The 17,653-nt window shown below is 41.1% G+C and overlaps 1 protein-coding gene across 2 annotated transcripts in view; it reads right to left on the bottom strand.

The window, feature by feature from the left end:
• Positions 1-17,085, bottom strand: part of LOC122563025 (tyrosine-protein phosphatase non-receptor type 22-like) — a 96,945-nt gene extending 79,860 nt beyond the window's left edge. Inside the window, exon 1 of one of the 2 annotated variants that reach the window (XM_043716337.1) lies at positions 16,721-17,085. In XM_043716337.1, coding sequence (XP_043572272.1) covers positions 16,721-16,810 — 90 coding nt within the window. In that variant the 5' untranslated portion in view covers positions 16,811-17,085. The remainder of the gene's footprint in view (positions 1-16,720) is intronic. The other variant, XM_043716338.1, reaches the window with a different exon arrangement.
• Positions 17,086-17,653: the final 568 nt, after the last annotated feature.

Here is a 17,653-nt window from a genome sequence, read left to right as displayed (position 1 = left end):
AATGTCGGCGGATGGTTTGGTTTATGCGAAGGTTGGTAGGATGGAAGGTGAGCACCAGGAACGTTTTGTCCTTGTTGCGGTTGGAGGGGTTGGGTCTGAGGGTGGAGGTGCGGGATGTGGACGAGATGCTTTGGAGGGCATCTTTAACCACGTGGGAAGGGAAACTGCTGTCTCTGAAGAAGGAGGCCATCTGGTGTGTTCTATGGTGGAACTGGTCCTCCTGGGAGCAGATACGGCGGGGGCGGAGGAATTGGGAATACGGGATGGCATTTTTGCAAGAGATGGGGTGGGAAGAGGTGTAATCCAGGTAGCTGTGGGAGTCGGTGGGTTTGTAAAAAATGTCAGTGTCAAGTCGGTCGTCACTAATGGAGATGGAGAGGTCCAGGAAGGGGAGAGAGGTGTCAGAGATGGTCCAGGTAATCAGGATTGTCTGTCACCCTGATGGCTGGAATTCAGTCATGGTAGAAATGAAACAGAACTGCAGAGCCTCAACCAATCAACCTGCAAAACTAAGGAAAACAAAACTGACTGTCCAACTATAAATAGAGTCTAGATTAGAGTGGTGCTGGAAAAGCACAGCAGGTCAGGCTGCGTCCGAGGAGCAGGAAAATTTTCCTGCTCCTCAGATGCTGCCTCACCTGCTATGCTTTTCCAGCACCACTCTAATCTAGACTTTGGTTTCCAGCATCTGCAGTCCTTGTTCTTATCCTGTCCAACTATAAATGTCAATGCTACCAGTAACATCCACTGTGAAAGTTGCAGTATTCCACTGTCAGCTCTCCATGAACATTTCAGAGACAGGTCCATATTCCTGTTTTTTTAAAAACATGTTTTACGCTTTTAGACTCACCCCTACTTTCTGACCTGTTTGTATATGTGGTGCATTGACTATTAATACATTCACTCTTTGTTAATTCAAGAAAGTTTGGTTAAATTGACTCTTTTAAAGCATAATTAGCTTGAATGTGGGAGAAAACTCCTCCATAAGGAAGAGGATCAGTTTTGAAATTAACCTTGTTGTGACCAATCAAGGGGATGCCTGAAGAAAGTGGGGAGCAAGGCAGGCAATTCATTCCTCTGTACTCAGAGCTTAATGATTTGGTGTTTCCCATCTGAAACAGTAATGGATTGGGGAATCACACACACAGAAGGGAATTCCAGGAACTTGACCCAACGACAGTGACAGAATGATGATATAAGTTCAAGTCAAGATGGTGTGTCACCTGAAGGGAATCTTTTCAATCACTTCACTTACTTTCAAAGAACCTGTTCTTTGTTTTTGATAATGATTTCTTCTTTCCAAGTACTTTTATTTTACCTTTCAATTTGTGATTATCTTATGTTTGTGGCTTCTTATCACTCCCTCACTTGGGCTGCATGGTGGCTCAGTGTTTAGCACTGATATGTTTCTCAACCCCATTCTTCTGCCTTCTCCCCATAACCCTTGATCCCCTTACCAATCAAGAACGTATCTATCTCTGTCCTAAAGATACGCAATGACTTGGCCTCCATAGTCTCCTGTGGCAATGAGTTTCACGGATTCCCTACCCTCTGGCCGAATAAATTCCTATTCATCTGAGTTCTAAAGGGTCATCTAAAGGGTGGTGATAAAAAATAAATTAACCTCAACTTCAATTTTCCAAACAGGGGTCTCATGTGATGCAGTGGTTGTGTCCCTATCTTTGAGACAGAAAGGCCTGGTTTAAAGTTCCACCTGCAATGCAGGTGTTTAAAAACATCCCCAAACAGGTTGATTAGGAAATATCTTAATTTTCCAAATTTCTTTGGTAATAAACAAAGATTGAGCTTAAGGATCATAAGACAACAACTGCAACTGTCCCGCCAATCCAAAACTCACTCTTTCTTTACTTTACTTTTCACAGAAGGAATGTATTTATTGTAAGGAATTACATAAAAGGGTGGCTCAGTGGTTAGCACTGCTGCCTCACAGCACCAGAGACCCGCGTTCAATTCCTGCCTCAGGTAACTGTCTGTGTGGAGTTTGCACATTCTCCCCATGTCTGCGTGGGTTTCCTCTGGATGCTCCGGTTTCCTCCCACAGTCCAAAAATATGCAGGTTGGATGAGTTGGCCATGCTAAATTGCCCGTAGTGTTAGGTGTAGGGGAATGGGTCTGGGTGGGTTGCTTTTCGAAGGGGCGGTGTGAACTTGTTGGGCTGAAGGCCTGCTTCCACACTGTAAGTAATCTAATCTAATCATAAACTCTACAGCACAGAAACAAAGCTATCTGCTCTGTAATTATTTATATATTCACACTCATGACCTTTCATTTATTTCCCTTATTTGCCTCCCCAAGTTCCTCATTATAACTACTCTCTGGGATATATTGAATGAATGAGTTTCATTGTCACACATACTCAAATGGAGTACAGTGAAAAGTTTACAAGTTGCCACTTACAGCACCATCTTAGGTACAAGGCACTCAGGTAGAGATCCTTCAGTACAAGTGTTTAGGGGAAAAAAATTTGAAAAAGTAAAGAATGAAATATATCTCCCCCCCATGTTACTATAATGTGGCTTCAGGCCCTGTGATATACTTTGTAGTACATTGCTATTATTTGGGAACTTGGTTTGAAAGTGGAGGTAAATAGATTTTAGTTTTCAGTTTTGTGAAAGTGGCGTGCTTTGTTTTAACAGAAGTTAGAAAGTTATTTTGAATAGTGAACGAAAGACAGATTTCCCTAGAAAGCATGTGACTTAATTTAAGTGACTCGATTAACTGCCTGGGCAGTTTCTGAAGAAGTAGTTACAAAGTTAAATCTCCGTGATGTACAGAAGGACAGAGTTTGTCTGAGTTTGGAAAAAGAAAAGAAGTTTCCAGGCTGTGGGAGTTGTTAGAAATCTGCAGGCTGTCAGACTTGGAAAGAAGTATTCAGGCTTTCAGAGCCATCCAAGGACAATCTAGATAGAGATATTTGCATCAGAAATTAAATACTTAAGATGGGAGTCATACTTCATTGGGATTGAGTGACTGTGAAGGATATTGCTGGAAAAAAAGTTTAAATCTCTTGCAGTTTATGTTGCAATCTTTCCGGATTGTTTTCTTTTCTTTTGTGTAATCAACTTGTATTATTTTGTTAAAGAATATTGGCAGCCTCGTGTGAATATCTTCAGTGACTGACCACCACTGTAACCAAATTGTCATTAAGTTTGACTAAATTCTTTTGCATTTGTGATGACTCTGTAAGTAGTGTGGCTTGATTTCCAATGCACTACTCCAGTGAGTATTGTCAACTATAACAATAAAACTTATTGTTTATCAAAACAGATTTCATTCTGGGATCTAACTTGTGCAGTATTACCATCACCTGGGATCATAAAACCTGAATTCAGCCAGGTTTTCTCCATTCATCCTTCTTGGCTTCTACAAAGAAATACAGCAACTGGTCAATTCTGATCTCTTCCTCTTAAGCCTCCACCCACCTTGCTTCCTCATATCCAGCTTCCCCTTAAGAACATCTGTCCTTTTCAGGTTAACTGTGGGAGCAAATTCCACATTCTCCCACCGTCTGAGCAGAGGTTTTTACTGAATTCCTTATTAGATTTATTAGCGACTATTTTATATTCACATCCTGAGTTTTTGTCTTTGCTACACGTTATCTCGAAGGTTTGCTTAAATAAATCCTTTCATGATTTATCTTTATTAGGTTACACATAAGCTTCCCTATTGTAGGGAAATGATCCCTAATTGTAAACATGCATCCCTTATTTGTCCAGAAAAGCAAATGCTCTTAAATTCTTTCTGAGCAATCAGCAATACCTCTTATTGGTAATCATGAAGTGGAGGTGCCGGTGTTGGACTGGAGTGACAAAGTTAAAAATCACACAGCACCAGGTTATAGTCCAACAGGTTTATTTGGAAGTACAAGCTTTTGGAGCACTGCTGGTTCTTCACCAGGTAGCTACCTGATGAAGGAGCAGTGCACTGCAAGCTAGTGCTTCCAAATAAACCTGGTGGACTATAACCTGCTGTTGTGTAATTTCTAACTTTCTAATTGGTAAAACAGTATCGGTTAGTAAATGGTCTTTCGTCGTACAGATGTACAGGAACAGTTTATTTTAGTGCAGGAGACCATTCATCTCATTGTACGTGGGGAACCATGGTCCTTGTATAAGATTATTGATTTTGAAATGATTACTAATTATGCAGCCCACTTAAGCCGTTTTTCCATTGAAGCTCGTTAAAAGGCTTTTGATGTGGAGTGAACAGCTAATTTGATATCACATAGTTTCCACTTTTAACCAAACTTAAAGTAATGGTCCCCACTAAATTTTTCCTATGCCAATCTCAAACCCACTTACTGATCTTGTGTATTTGTGTAGCCTTGTACCATCCTCTCTTCCAAGATGCCTCCAATTTTCCCTAAAAGATGCAATACTGTACTTCTCTATTACGACAATCACTCCTCTCATTCATGTAGCAGAGATTTGAAATTGATGAACCAGCCTCAACAACTCCCCAACAAACGGAAACAATCTTAATAAATAATAATTCATTCCATCAAAATCCTTCACAGTTTAAAATTTATCTTCTTAAGTTTGGGCATAGCCTTGACTGCTCTTAAGAAACACAGTCACAGTGTCTCTCTTTATAATTCTACTCCTCCCTTCTGAGAATCCACACTAATTGTCCTCTATGGTTTAAAAATCTTTCAAAAATGGACTGTCCAAAGTGGTTTAACCAAAGCTGAAAAATGCCTTTCTCTACTGCTGCTTTCATGTCTCATCTCTTGCATTATCTATGCCTTTACCTATATTATTTATAACCTATACCTATTTATAACCATTGACTTATTTAAAATCATGTCTTTATTTACCTGTGCTCATATTTTCAGGGAATTGTATATTTGAACTCTGTGGTGGAAGCGTGTGATTTATGTACATATTAATGGAATTATTTTAAAATTTAGATTTTAAACTAGAGGCATAGGGATGTTGGTCTTTTCTTTGTCACAGTGTTTAATAATTAACCATGGCTAGGCTTTTCCAAACTATAATTTGAAACCAGCATGCACCAGAGAGCAGATGGCTGAAGACCTCCTGAAGAGTTAATGGAAGTTTGATTATATTGAGGTTTTACAACATGAGAAGGGATAAAAACATTAAGGAATGAGCTTAGCAGAAACTAGCTTTAAAAAATGTAAACACTTTTGAATGCAGTTGGGAGGTGATCTTATTGAAGACAGATATAAGAATAGTTTCTCCTCAAAAAAGGAAATTGTTCAGAGCAGTTATGTGAATAAGTTACTTCAGTGTCAGTTTCAGTTTGCGAAAACTTCCAAGCCAGAAGTATTTGGTTTGAATTCTGCATTAATTATTCAAAGCTGAGAAAGTCTAAGATCTCAATTGTATGAGGATTCAAATGAAAGACTTCAGAGCTGGTAGCGCAGGAATAGGAGAATAATCAGTGAAGTCAAACCTATGGTTTGGGCAGGGTAGGAAAATTTTCCTGTTTTTTTTGAGTAACTATAAAATGGTGTTTGAGAATACACGGGACTTAATTTTATCATATATCTTGGTATTTTTCAAACAAGTTATATTTGGATCTTTGTTTACTCAGAATCTTCAGTGCCCCCTTTTGGAAGTCCAATAGTTGTGGAAAAGAAGAGAATGATATCTGTGTGTGTACAATGTACATTAATTCAGTGACAGAAAAGATGGGTGAGGGAACCACATTATTATACAGTTTCATAACAGGATGTGTGGTTGCCCTTATTTGACCAATCAAATTGTGGACATTTGGCTTGGCCAGTTGGTTAGAGCTCTAATATATATGTTTTTTTTAACTTCTTGTTTCAAAGGTTAACATTCAGATCGTTAAGGCTTTGTGGTCTCTGATATGTAGTTTTCAGAACCAGAAGGTCACAGTCTAAGGATATGAGGGAATCTCTCTAGGACTGAGATGAGGGAAATTTCTTCAACAGAGAGTGGGGAGCCTGTAAAATTCACTACCACCAGAAAGGGGTTGAGGCCAAAATATTGAATGTTTTCAAGAAGGAGATAGATGCGATTCTTGGGGTTAACGGGATCAAAGGGCAAGGGAAGAAAGCAGCAACAGATGACTGAGTTGGATAATCAACCGTGAGGAGGCTTGAAGGGCTGAATGGCCTACTCTTGATTCTATTTACTCCATCTCTGTAAATGAGTTGCCAATTGTCCATGATTGACCTGGAGTGTCTGAGAATTAAACAATGGACCAAAGGACGCTGCATGGAATAAAACTACAACAGGAAGGAACATGTTGCTTTGTTTTGTTTGTATCAATATTGAAGTTTGGAGCAAAGTTATTTGACTTAGAGTTAAGAATAATCATATTGCCCAAGCAATAGGGTTTTAACATTCTGATTAACCATGAGGTGAGTGCCATATGGATGGGGTGTGTCAGGTGATCAATGGTGTGAGTTTTGGGTTTGGATGCATGTAGAAAGAAATTCCCAGTGTTAGAAACCCTATCACTGTGGCTGCAAGCTTTGCAAATTGAGGGAGCTTTTCATGTTTATAAAATGATTATGCCAGATTTGTTCCAATTCCAGGCAGGAGAGAAGTGCTCTGGGGAACAGGATGTCAGAGAATTGGAAGCAAAGTGTTGTAGCAAGTAGTGAACCAAGAAATGTGACTTCTGCTGGGAGTAAGGCAGTCGCTGTTCTATCACTGGATGGGTTTCCTGAAGGTTTACAAAGGTTACGTCCTCAGAGTTAATGCTTCACTGTTGGAAAAATTCCAAATCAACAAACAAAGAGTTGTTAGCGTTTGCAACTGCAGGTGGATTTTAACTGATAAGAATACAAATATTAAGTACGCTTTACATAAAACTATTTAAAAACTGCTAATCAAAAACAGGATGTTAAAGCACTGCGATTATCAAGGATGTTAATAGAATTGAGATGATGAAGCTCTCAGGGAAGATTGAACACTCTGGAAAAGAGAGGACAGAGGTCAGACCTGATTGAAGTTTGACATCTATATCAGGATTTAAACCCCACCAAGCTTCCTTCCAATTGCAATTCCCTGTTCATACTTTGTCTCTTACTCAGCCCCCTACTGTACTCACTGTATACCCAAGACTGCATCGCCAAATACCAGATTAATGCCATTTACAAGGTCGCTGATGACACCACCGTAGTTGTTGAATCTCAGATGGCGACGAAACAGACTACAGACTGGAGGTGGAAGACCTGGAAGAATGGGGCACTAAGAACAACCTAGCTCTCAATGCCGGCAAAACCAAGGAACTCATATTTGACCTATGGTGGGATGTTACTCAAGCCCCCTCTACACATTAACAGCCCAGAGGTGTAACGAGTTGCGAGTGTCAAGCTCCTGGGAGTGGTCATCCACAACAAGCTTTCTTGGACTCTTCATGTGGACACACTAGTTATGGACCAACAATGTCTCTTCTTTCTCAGGCAGCTGAGGAAATTTGGCATGACGGCAAATACGCTTGCGAACTTTTATAGGTGCGCCATTGAGAGCATTGTGTCTGGATGTATCACTATCTGGTATGGCAACTGTACCATTCAAGATTGGAGACAGTTACAGAGAGTGGTGAACTCGGCCCGGGCAATCTACCAGGCCCGCTGTCAAGGAAAGGCAAACAACATTCTCAAAGATCCATCCCACCCTGGCAATGTTTTTCTGCAACCTCTACCATCAAGGAGAAGGTACAGAAGCCTGAACACATTCACCAGCCGGTTTCGTAACAGTTTTTACCCTAGTGTTGTTAGAATACTGAATGGACTCAAACTCTTAGCATTCAACTGGACCTGTGTTTTTGTTTTTGCCGCTGTTTATCTATTATTTGCTTATCTATGCTACTTAATTCTGTGATCTGCCCATATTGCTTGCAAGACAAAGCTTTTCACTGTGCCTCGGTATACTTGACAATAAACTCAATTCAATTCCCTCCTTTCTGCCACATGTTCGGTCGTTGAGTTTTGGAGCCAGTGGTTGTGATTTTTTGGTGTTTCTTGGATGAAGGAAGAGTGACCATTTGGATTTTTTTTAATCACCCTGTACAGGGATATTATTACACACCTCAGGAGCAAGTGGGACTTTAATTCATACCTTGTGGTTCAGAGGTATGGACACTACCACTGCACCACGAGGGTCCTCAAAAATAATTATTTACAGGCTTTGAAGGATGGTGCATGGCCAACCAATTACAATGACCAGTTTGGAAGAAGGGTCACTGGACTCAAAATGTTAACTCTGCTCCCTCTCCATGGATGCTGCCAGGCCTGCTGAGTGTCTCCAGCAATTTCTGCTTTTACAATGCAATGACAATTTGGCTGGTTAATCGATATCAAGAAAGCTATCACTGATTAGCCACGACCAACATCAAAGTCAAAACTACTGAGCATTGCCCAGTTTCTAACAAGTTGAGAAGTTTGGTTTCATCGTGTTGCACTTTGCACCAACAATTTACATTTATATCCTACGATGTTTCACAAAAAAGCGTTTACACCAAAAACTTAACACTGAATCGCATGAAGAGATATTAGGTCAGATGACCAAAATTTTGGTCGAAGACATAAGTTCAAAGAAGCATCTTATAAGAGGAGGGGTTTAGGGTTGGAATGCAAGAGCTTAGTCAGCTGACGGCCTAGCTGCCAGTGGGGGTGTGAATAAACTTGAGGATGAGTGAGATTGACAGAAATGTGAAGTTACACAGTGCAGCAAACAGAAAGATGGGCCACAGCTCCACAGCTGCATAGAACTGCAGCAAATTATCACCCTTTAACAACAGCTACTTACATATTAAATAAATTGAAGGGAACGTAAGCATAATGAAGAGAACTAATTTTTTTTCAACATAGAAGATTAAAGTGGGACTTCAAATTTATTGGCGGGCACGTTTGGCACATTAAACAGATAATAGAACGATGGTCTGAAGATCTCTGTTTCGCATGAGGGACGTGGGGGGGAAAGTGGCGGCATGGCACCAGAATACTGATCCGGAGGCTCAAATAAATGCTCTGGGGACACAAGTTCAAAACCCACTGTGGCAGTTGTTGGAATTCAAATTTAATTAGTGAAACTGGAACCAAAAGCAAGTCTCATTGATGGTGAAACAATCATCACTTGTAAAAATACACCTCATTCGTTAATGTCCTTTAGGAAAATAAATCGCTCATCCTTACCTGCATTTGGCCTACATGCAACTCCAGACCCACAGCAAGCTGGGTGATTCTTAAGTGCCCTTTGAAATAGTCCAGCCTGACACTCAGTTCAAGGGCTATTAAGGACGAGCAACAAATGCTTAATTGCCAGATGCCCAAATCCTTTTAAAAACAGCATCACAATGTCATTTACAAACTCTAGGTTCACTTCTGCTTTGCCAATTTTCATTTTTAAATTAATTTTAAAGTTCTCATCCTGGTTGGCATCTTCATGGCGTCTCTCCTCCTCCTCTGTTGCTGTCGTCTTCCCTGTCTCCATAGCCTTCTGCGGTCTCTCTGCTCCTCAACTGCTGACCTGTCTCGCATCCTGATCTTTGTGAGGATCTGGCTTTTCACATCCCCCTCCCAAAAAAAATTTTCTCAGTGAGATATCAACGAACAGCTTTGCAGCTTTAGGAACAGTCAAAGCTATTCAGTTCCTTGAGCCTGTTCTAACACCGAATTAGATCATGACTGAATGTACTACTGGTGCTTTATATTTCTTGATATCAACGAAATCGTTCAAAATTAGTTCTGAAACTTTCAGCTGGTCCCAACATTCACAGCCTTTTGGGGAGAAAGCTTCAGATGTTCAAATTGTGCCAAGCCCTAGCTCTGTCCTCTAATAATGTCCTGATCATGATATTTTGTTTTAGACTAAAGAAACATGTTTTTGTGTCAAACGTTTTGTTTTTATTCATTCATGGAGTGTGGGTATCACTGGCTAGACCAGCATTTATTACCCATCCCTAATTACCCAGAGGGTTGTTAAGAATCAAGTCAACCACATTGCTGTGGGTCTAAAGACACATTTAGACCAGACCCAGGTAAGGACGGCAGTTTACTTCCATGAATGATATTTAATGAACCAGACAGGTTTTTCATGACAAGCGAACATGGTTTTATGGTCATCACTAGACTCTTAATTCCAGAGCTTTATTGAATTCAAATTCTCCCATAGCAGGATTTGAACTCAGGCTCTCAGAACATTATCTGGGTCTCTGATTTAACACGGTTTAGATCAGAGTGGTGCTGGAAAAGCACAGCAGGTCAGGCAGCATCCGAGGAGCAGGTAAATCGATGTTTCAGGCAAAAGCCCTTCATCAGGAACTCTGGTTTCCAGCATCTACAGTCCTCACTTTTGCCCTCTGATTTAACAGCCCAGTGATAATATCACTAAGCTGTCACCTCCCACATTTGTACCAAATATTTCTGGAATAACATGTCTCAAAACAGTGCAGCCACTTATTTGGAGTGGCAGGTTACCGGTTATTTGCCTACTTGGTATCTGTCCAATTGCTTTTAATCATCATGGGGAACACCCAATGCTGGCTATTCTGTAAGCATCTGACGGCACAATATTCAGTAACAATTTACATGTGTATCCACGGGTTCCTGTCTCTCTAACAGACAGTCTATACCCTCAATACTTCCACAAGCTTCCAGCTGTAATATGGCAAAGCATAGTCACTGATAAAAGATCAACTGAAGTTTATCAAAAATGGAAAAATAGAAGCCAACAATAAACTAACATTAATCTAAGAACAGAGAGCAGGAACTTTTACAAGTTTATAAAATAAGAGGGAGCAGCTAAAGGACATATTATTCCCTTGGAGGCATCATAGAGAATGAGGAAATGATCGAGACGTTGAGCAAATATTTTGTATCTGTCCTCAAAGTAGAAGACAGGAATTAATGACTAGAACTAGAGGGTGATTAAATTGAATTGGATGGAGTTGAATCGAATTGAATTTATTGTCACGTGTACTGAGGCACAGTGAAAAGCTTTGTCTTGCGAGCGATACAGACAGATCACAGAGTTAAGTAGCAGAGATAAGCATAAAATAGCTAAACAGCAGAAAAACAAAAACACGAATGTGAATAGTCTGAGTCCATTCAGTATTCTAACAACAGTAGGGTAGCCAGTAAGCTGGCTTTGAGGATTGGAGGAGCTTCAAAGCTGTGAGTTTAGATAAAACAAAGTTATTAGTAATTTTTAAAAGTATGCTGTTAAGTTTAAAAAGTGTAGAACGATTGTAAGAAGTAGGAAACTGAGATCTGCATGCAGGAGCTCACAAGGAGTCGACCATATCCAGCACCATCTTGCAGGGTTACAATGAAGATAATTAGTGAGAAACTTAAGGTAAGGGAATAGGTATCAGACAAATTTCCAGACAAATTTCCAGGATCTATGTCTTAGGAATATAAAGAGATAATTGCAGAAATAGTCCATATTCTGGGTGTGCTTTTCCAAAATTCTCTGGATTCTTGAATAGTCCCAATGAATTGGAAACTATCAATAGCAATTCCACTATTCAAGTAATGAGGGAAAGAGAAAATAGGAACTATAGATCAGTTAGTCATTGGGAAAGTACTGAACCTCTTTAATGAGGAAGTTTTAACAATAAACTCAGAAAATCATAATATGGCAGACAAAGGAAAATCATGGTTGACAAATTTGTTAGAGTCTTTGGAAGATGTATGTAGTAGGGTTAATAAAGGGATGCAGTGTACTTGACATACCAAAAGACTTTGAATAAAGGTTTTTATAAAAAAGGTCAGTACACAATATAAGAACTCCTGGAGATCATGTATTAACATGGATAGAGAATTGTTTAATGGACAGACAGGGATGGATAGGGAAAAAGTGGGAATTTTCAAGTTGACAGGTTGAGATTAGTAGAGTGCTGCAAGGATCAGTGTTAGACCCTCAGCTGTAAACAGTCAATACTGATGACCTGGATGACAAGACCGAGAGGAACGTATGTAAATTTTTAGATGATACAAAACTGGGTGGGAATGTAAGCTGTGAGAAGGACATAGAGTCTGCAGGTTAGGTGAGTGGGCTTAAAGGTGGAGATGGTATTATGTGGTGAAGGTTATTCACTTTGGTAAAAAAATGCTAGAAAAAAACATTTTAAATAAATTTAATTGCTGATTATCAGGGAGTCTTGTTGGTACTCATACAAGAAAAAGGGCATGCTGATATAGCAAGTGATTGTCAAGGTAAATAACATGTTGGTCTTGATTGTAAAGGTATTGGAGAACAAGAATAGGGAAGTTTTGCTGAAACTTTACAGGTGAGACCACATCTGCAATACTGTACACGACATTGGTTTCCATGTTTACAGAAGGACATAGTTCCTTAAAGATCAAATGTACAGAGCAGTTGTAGTCAGCACACTTCTAGCATGCAGTGAGCCAGACTGCATATACGCTACAAACAAGGCTATGGGAGAAATTCCATCAGTAATGCTTCCACCACATTCTCCAGAATTATAGGAAGACTGTCAACCAAATGTTAGTGTGCTCCTTGAAGCCAGCTCCATTAGCATTCAGATCAAATTCATGCAAAGTCAACTTTGGTGGAGGGTAGCATGGTGGCTCAATAGTTAACATTACTGCCTCACAATGCCAGGGATCTGGGTTTGATTCCACCCTCGGTCAACTATCTATATAGAGTATGCATGTTCTCCCTGAATCTGCATGGGATTCCTCTAATTTCCTCCCATAGTGTAAAGATGTACAGGTTAGGTGGATTGGCCACGGGGAATGCAGGATTACAGGGATAGGGTAGGGTAGGGTAAGGGGGTGGGTCTGGGTGGGATGCTTTTCGTAGGGTCATTGTGGACTCAAAGAGCCAAATGGCCTGCTTCCACTCTGTAGGGATTCTGTGAGTGAACACTACATCTAGATGGCCAAAGTCAACCTCGCTGGAACTAAGAAACTGCTTCAAACACACTCTAAAGTGCAGCAGCGACAGTGACAGTGAGAAGTTTGTTACCAATTGTTAAGATGGTGACAACTGATCCATCAAGCTGTAACATAGTTTTAGTCTGAGTGTTTATTGATGAGGCACAACAGTAGTGGAGACGAAAAGGAAGCACATCCTACAGTTTGAGTCCCACTACATCAGGGCACATCCTGCCCCATACGCTCAAAGATCTACAGCTTCAGAATCAGCCAGTTCAGTCACGTGATAACCCATGACTCTTGCCTCTGAATAGACCGGTGGGAGAACCTCTACAAGACCCATGGGAAATCATTCATTACACTCACAGTGCAGAAAGAGGCTGTTTGGCCCATCAGGTCTGCACCGATCCTCTAAAGAGCATCCCACCCACAGTTCCCAGGCTAATCCATCTAAACTACACATCTCTGGACACTATGGGCAGTTTAGCATGGCCAATCCACCTAACCTGCACATCTTTGGACCTTGGGAGGAAATTGGAGCACCCAGAAGAAACACATGCAGACACAGGGAGAATGTGCAAACTCCACACAGACAGTCACCTGAAGATGGAATTGAACCCGGATCCCTGGTGCTGTGAGGCAGCAGTGCTAACCACGGTGCCAAAATCTCCAAATGGAGCTCGTTGAGTTTGAGTTACCTTGGTAACAGGCAACAGCCTGCCCAGCTGAAACTCATGTTAACTGAGATGCTAGCAGAGGATAGCATGGGGCTCTTGTGGTACCGTGGTAGTGTCCCTGCTCCTGAACTGGGAGACCTGGGTTGAAGTCCTACCTGCTCCTGAGGTGTGTAATAATATCTTTGTTAGGTGGCTTAGAAAAGGATTATATGGACTCTTGTGGTGCAGTGGTAGTGCCCCTACATTTGGGCCTGGAGACCCAGATTCAAGTCCCACCTGCTCCAGAGGTGTATATTAACATCTTTGAGCAGGATGATTAGAAAATAAAGCAGCTCCTGGTTGTAGTTGATAGTTAAAAACAGCTTTTAAAAAATGTCATGTGATTTGGTGTTCAGAAAACCATTCAGTTTTGTGTGATAACACTTATGAATGTAACAAAAAAAGAATAAAGCAGACCCAGAACTGAATGTCCCAGGCTGGTTCTAGCCTACAAACGCCATGAATAGTGGCTCTATTTTGGTGTTTAACAATAAACCATGTTCGTTTCCAGTCGGGCTTCCTGAGTTAGTATAACCAGCCACCTTAAATGGAAGAACATTTGCCATCAACATTGAACTACACTGGAGGCAGTGAATAGAGGTTCACTTGATTGGTCTGTGGGATGAGAGGGTTGTCCTACTACAAGAAGCTGAGTAAACTATTCTCACACTTTCTGGAGTTTAGAAGAATGAGAGGTGAACTCATGAAAGATTCGGAAAGACTTGACAGGATTGATACAGAGAGGTTACCAGCGTGGATCAAGGAAACTGAAACATTGAAATGAAAAGTAAGGAAGAAAGGTGGAGTTTAGGGTGAAGGTCATCAGTTTTCTGTACAGAATAGAGGAGCATGCTTGAATATGACCACTTCCTCCTAATTATTATATCATTACACCTGATCTTGTTAAGGTAGTTGGATGAAGTTAGGACACTTCACATCCTTATAAGGCAAAAAAAACTACCAATCACAAATTTTAAATTATTTTTATGTTTGCATCTACTGATTTTTGTTGGTTCTATGATTCTAGCAATCTTTAAACGAAGCATTTCCCCATCCTTCTGTAAGGAATGTAAGCCGAGTTGACGTCATGTCTCCTTACAACCGACAGTCTGGAGAATTGGCATTGTGGTCCTTCCAAAGACAGTGGAAGGAGATTCAATCGTGATCTCCAAAAGGAGAACTGGGGAATAAGTAATTGCAGGGTGATGGGGAAAGAGCAAGGGAGTGGAACTAAACAAATTAGCTCAGACAAAGGGCCAGCACATGCACCACGGGCCAAATGGTCTCCATTGTATAATCATGGGCTACCTGGGACAGATGAAAGCTTGTGGACATTTTCATGGGACTGAGCTCTCTACATTCTTAGCCAGACTACATTAGTCATCTCCTCATGCTATTGAAGTTCCTGTGGCCTAGAAAGCCATTTTGAACGCTCTTCCATTACGCTGTAGTTGCTTGCACACCACTAAAAATAAACCAGTAACTTATCTTCAAAAATATCTTCAACTCCCTTTAATGATGGGTCATTTTATAACTTGCACTGCTCTGCAAACTGTTTGGAAAAAAAACAAAATTATCTTCTGACAAAAATCCTAATTAAAAGGGTTGGAACAACTTTGGGCAGAAACCTACATGGAGTTTCACTTTATTGAAATGGTTTGTAGTGAGAGTTAAATCCCAGGAATAGTGCCTTTCATTGGAAGAAAGCTCCTGAAAAATGGTAAATGTGTACACAAAAGAATATAAGAACTCAGCACAGGAGTAGGCCATTCAGCCCTTTGAGCCTGCTCCGCCATTTAATAAGTTCATTGCCGATTTGATTATATCCTTAGCTCCAATCCCCTGTCTACCACCATCCCCACACACACGTAACTCCATATTTACTCATTGGTCAAAACTCTGTATAACTCAATGTCCCAGTCTTTTATATTCTCTGGGCGAGAGAGGTCCAAAGACTAATGATGATGTTCTGAAGAGTCACTGAACTCAAAACATTAACTCTGCTTTCTTCCAACAGATACTGTGAGACTTGCTGAGTTTCGCCAGCAAGTTCTGTTTTGTTCCAAAGACTTACAGCTCAGAGAGATTAAAAAATCCCTCTTCGTCCTTGTCTTAAATAGGAAATCCGTTATTTTTAACTTCCATCCCTCAATTCTAAACAAGGGGAAACATTCACTCTCACAGCCCTATGAAGAACCTCCTCAGGATCTTCCACATTTCAATAAGATCACCTCTCATTCTCCTAAACTCCAATGCTCAATGTTTCATGGTCAATCAGGAACCAGCAAAATGAACTTTCTCTGAACTGCTTCAGGTGTAACTTTTTTCTTTTCTTCAGAATGGGGATCAAAGCCCAACACAGAACCCCAGCTTACTCTCACTATCCAGCTGGCAATAACCTACTGTGTACACACACTAACACACTCCTGGGCTCCCCTACACATACAGCGGGTACACTCCCAGACCCCCAGGTATTAACAACACTCACTCAGTCACCTCTAAACATGGAGACTCCCTCAGATTTCACTTCCCTTTCTAAAAATTGAACCTCGAATACACACATCCGCAAGACAGAGATCCCAATCATAAGGGGCTCGTTGCTAAAAGTCATTGACTTAATAGAAAGTCGGCAGCCACTGAATGGGCCGAATGATTAAAATTCCGTGCCCCAAAATGACACGGTGACTCAATCAGGTTGACAACCACCTGATGAAGGAGCGTCGCTCCGAAAGCTAGTGCTTCCAATTAAACCTGTTGGACCATAACCTGGTGTTGTGTGATTTTTCTAACTTTGCCCATCCCAGTCCAACACCGGCACCTCCATATCATCATTGCAGGCCAGCCGCTTACGGTGTTTAGTTAGTGATAGCGAACACTATTCCTCTTTCAACTTTTACAATTCAATAAAGAATGCAAAAATCCGAGAGCGAGAGCTTGTAAAGAGTGAAGGAGCGGGGAGCCCAGTGTCAGGTCTGAGGGCAGGGAGCTGCACTGTCTCCTCTCTGTAACCGGTTCAGTCAGTTCTCCAGCTTAACTTCAAGGCAGACTGTCTCTGAACAGCACTCTCTCTCTCTCTCTCTCTCATCCCCTACATGGTTCGGCTTTCGCAGAGCAAACTGAACAAGAGACTCACCAGAAACTCCCCCGAAATTGTCTCCTCTTTGCTGTGTTTCTTGTTGTGTACCTGCCTGAGGAACCTCACCAGGATGCTTCCCTGATCCATGCTGAGAGCTGGCGTACTGCTGGATACTCTGCCCAGCTGCTGCGAGACATGACAGAGGCTGAGACTGAGCTGGCCTGAAAGGCAGGACTTTGAGCTGCATGTCTGCGGTTTTAACAAAAGCAGGATGGAATCAGCAGTCACTAACTGTGGTCAGAGGGGGGAAGAGAGAGCGGCTCTTTTTGGGTCCTAGTGCCCCTGGGCGATTTCAGGCAGCGTCCACATTACAGAATGTTTGGTGTAGACATTCTTGTTGTAATGTTTAGGCACCTCAGAAATTTTACACCCTCTTTTCCAACTCGACAGATTGCTCTTTCAAATTAAACAGTTTAATTTAGAGGATTGTGATTGGCTTGTAACAACTTATCTTAATATAGCGTACTTATTGGAATAAAATGTTGCAAGACACTACGCAGGAGCATTTACAAGAGAAATTTGGCGTGTAACATAGTCTTGACTTTTCCTGGTGTTATGTGATTTTTAACTTTGTACACCCCAGTCCAACACCGGCATCTCCAAATCATGACTTTTCTTTATGTGCCTTACAGTGCATTTTATTTCTGCGCTGCTCTGTGTGTATGCTAGGGCGGACTATTTCTGTGTGTCTACGTGTCTATGTATGTGTACTTGGTTGTCTGTGCGTAGAGGACACTGTAAATTTGTATGGGGTTCTATTTGTAGAGGTTGGGGCTGCTGTGTGTCTCTGAGATTGTCTGTGCGAGGTGTGTTAGCTATAGTTCTCTTATATGCCTGTGTTTTAGAGCTAAGAGCAGCAAGGAGGGGACATGAAAGGTCCTTAGTCGGTAGGATTAGGGAAAAACCTAAGGCTTTCTATAGGTATGTTAG

This window comes from Chiloscyllium plagiosum, chromosome 26 (assembly GCF_004010195.1).
Source record: "Chiloscyllium plagiosum isolate BGI_BamShark_2017 chromosome 26, ASM401019v2, whole genome shotgun sequence".
NCBI lineage: Eukaryota > Metazoa > Chordata > Chondrichthyes > Orectolobiformes > Hemiscylliidae > Chiloscyllium > Chiloscyllium plagiosum.
This window is presented reverse-complemented; position numbering and strand designations above follow the sequence as displayed.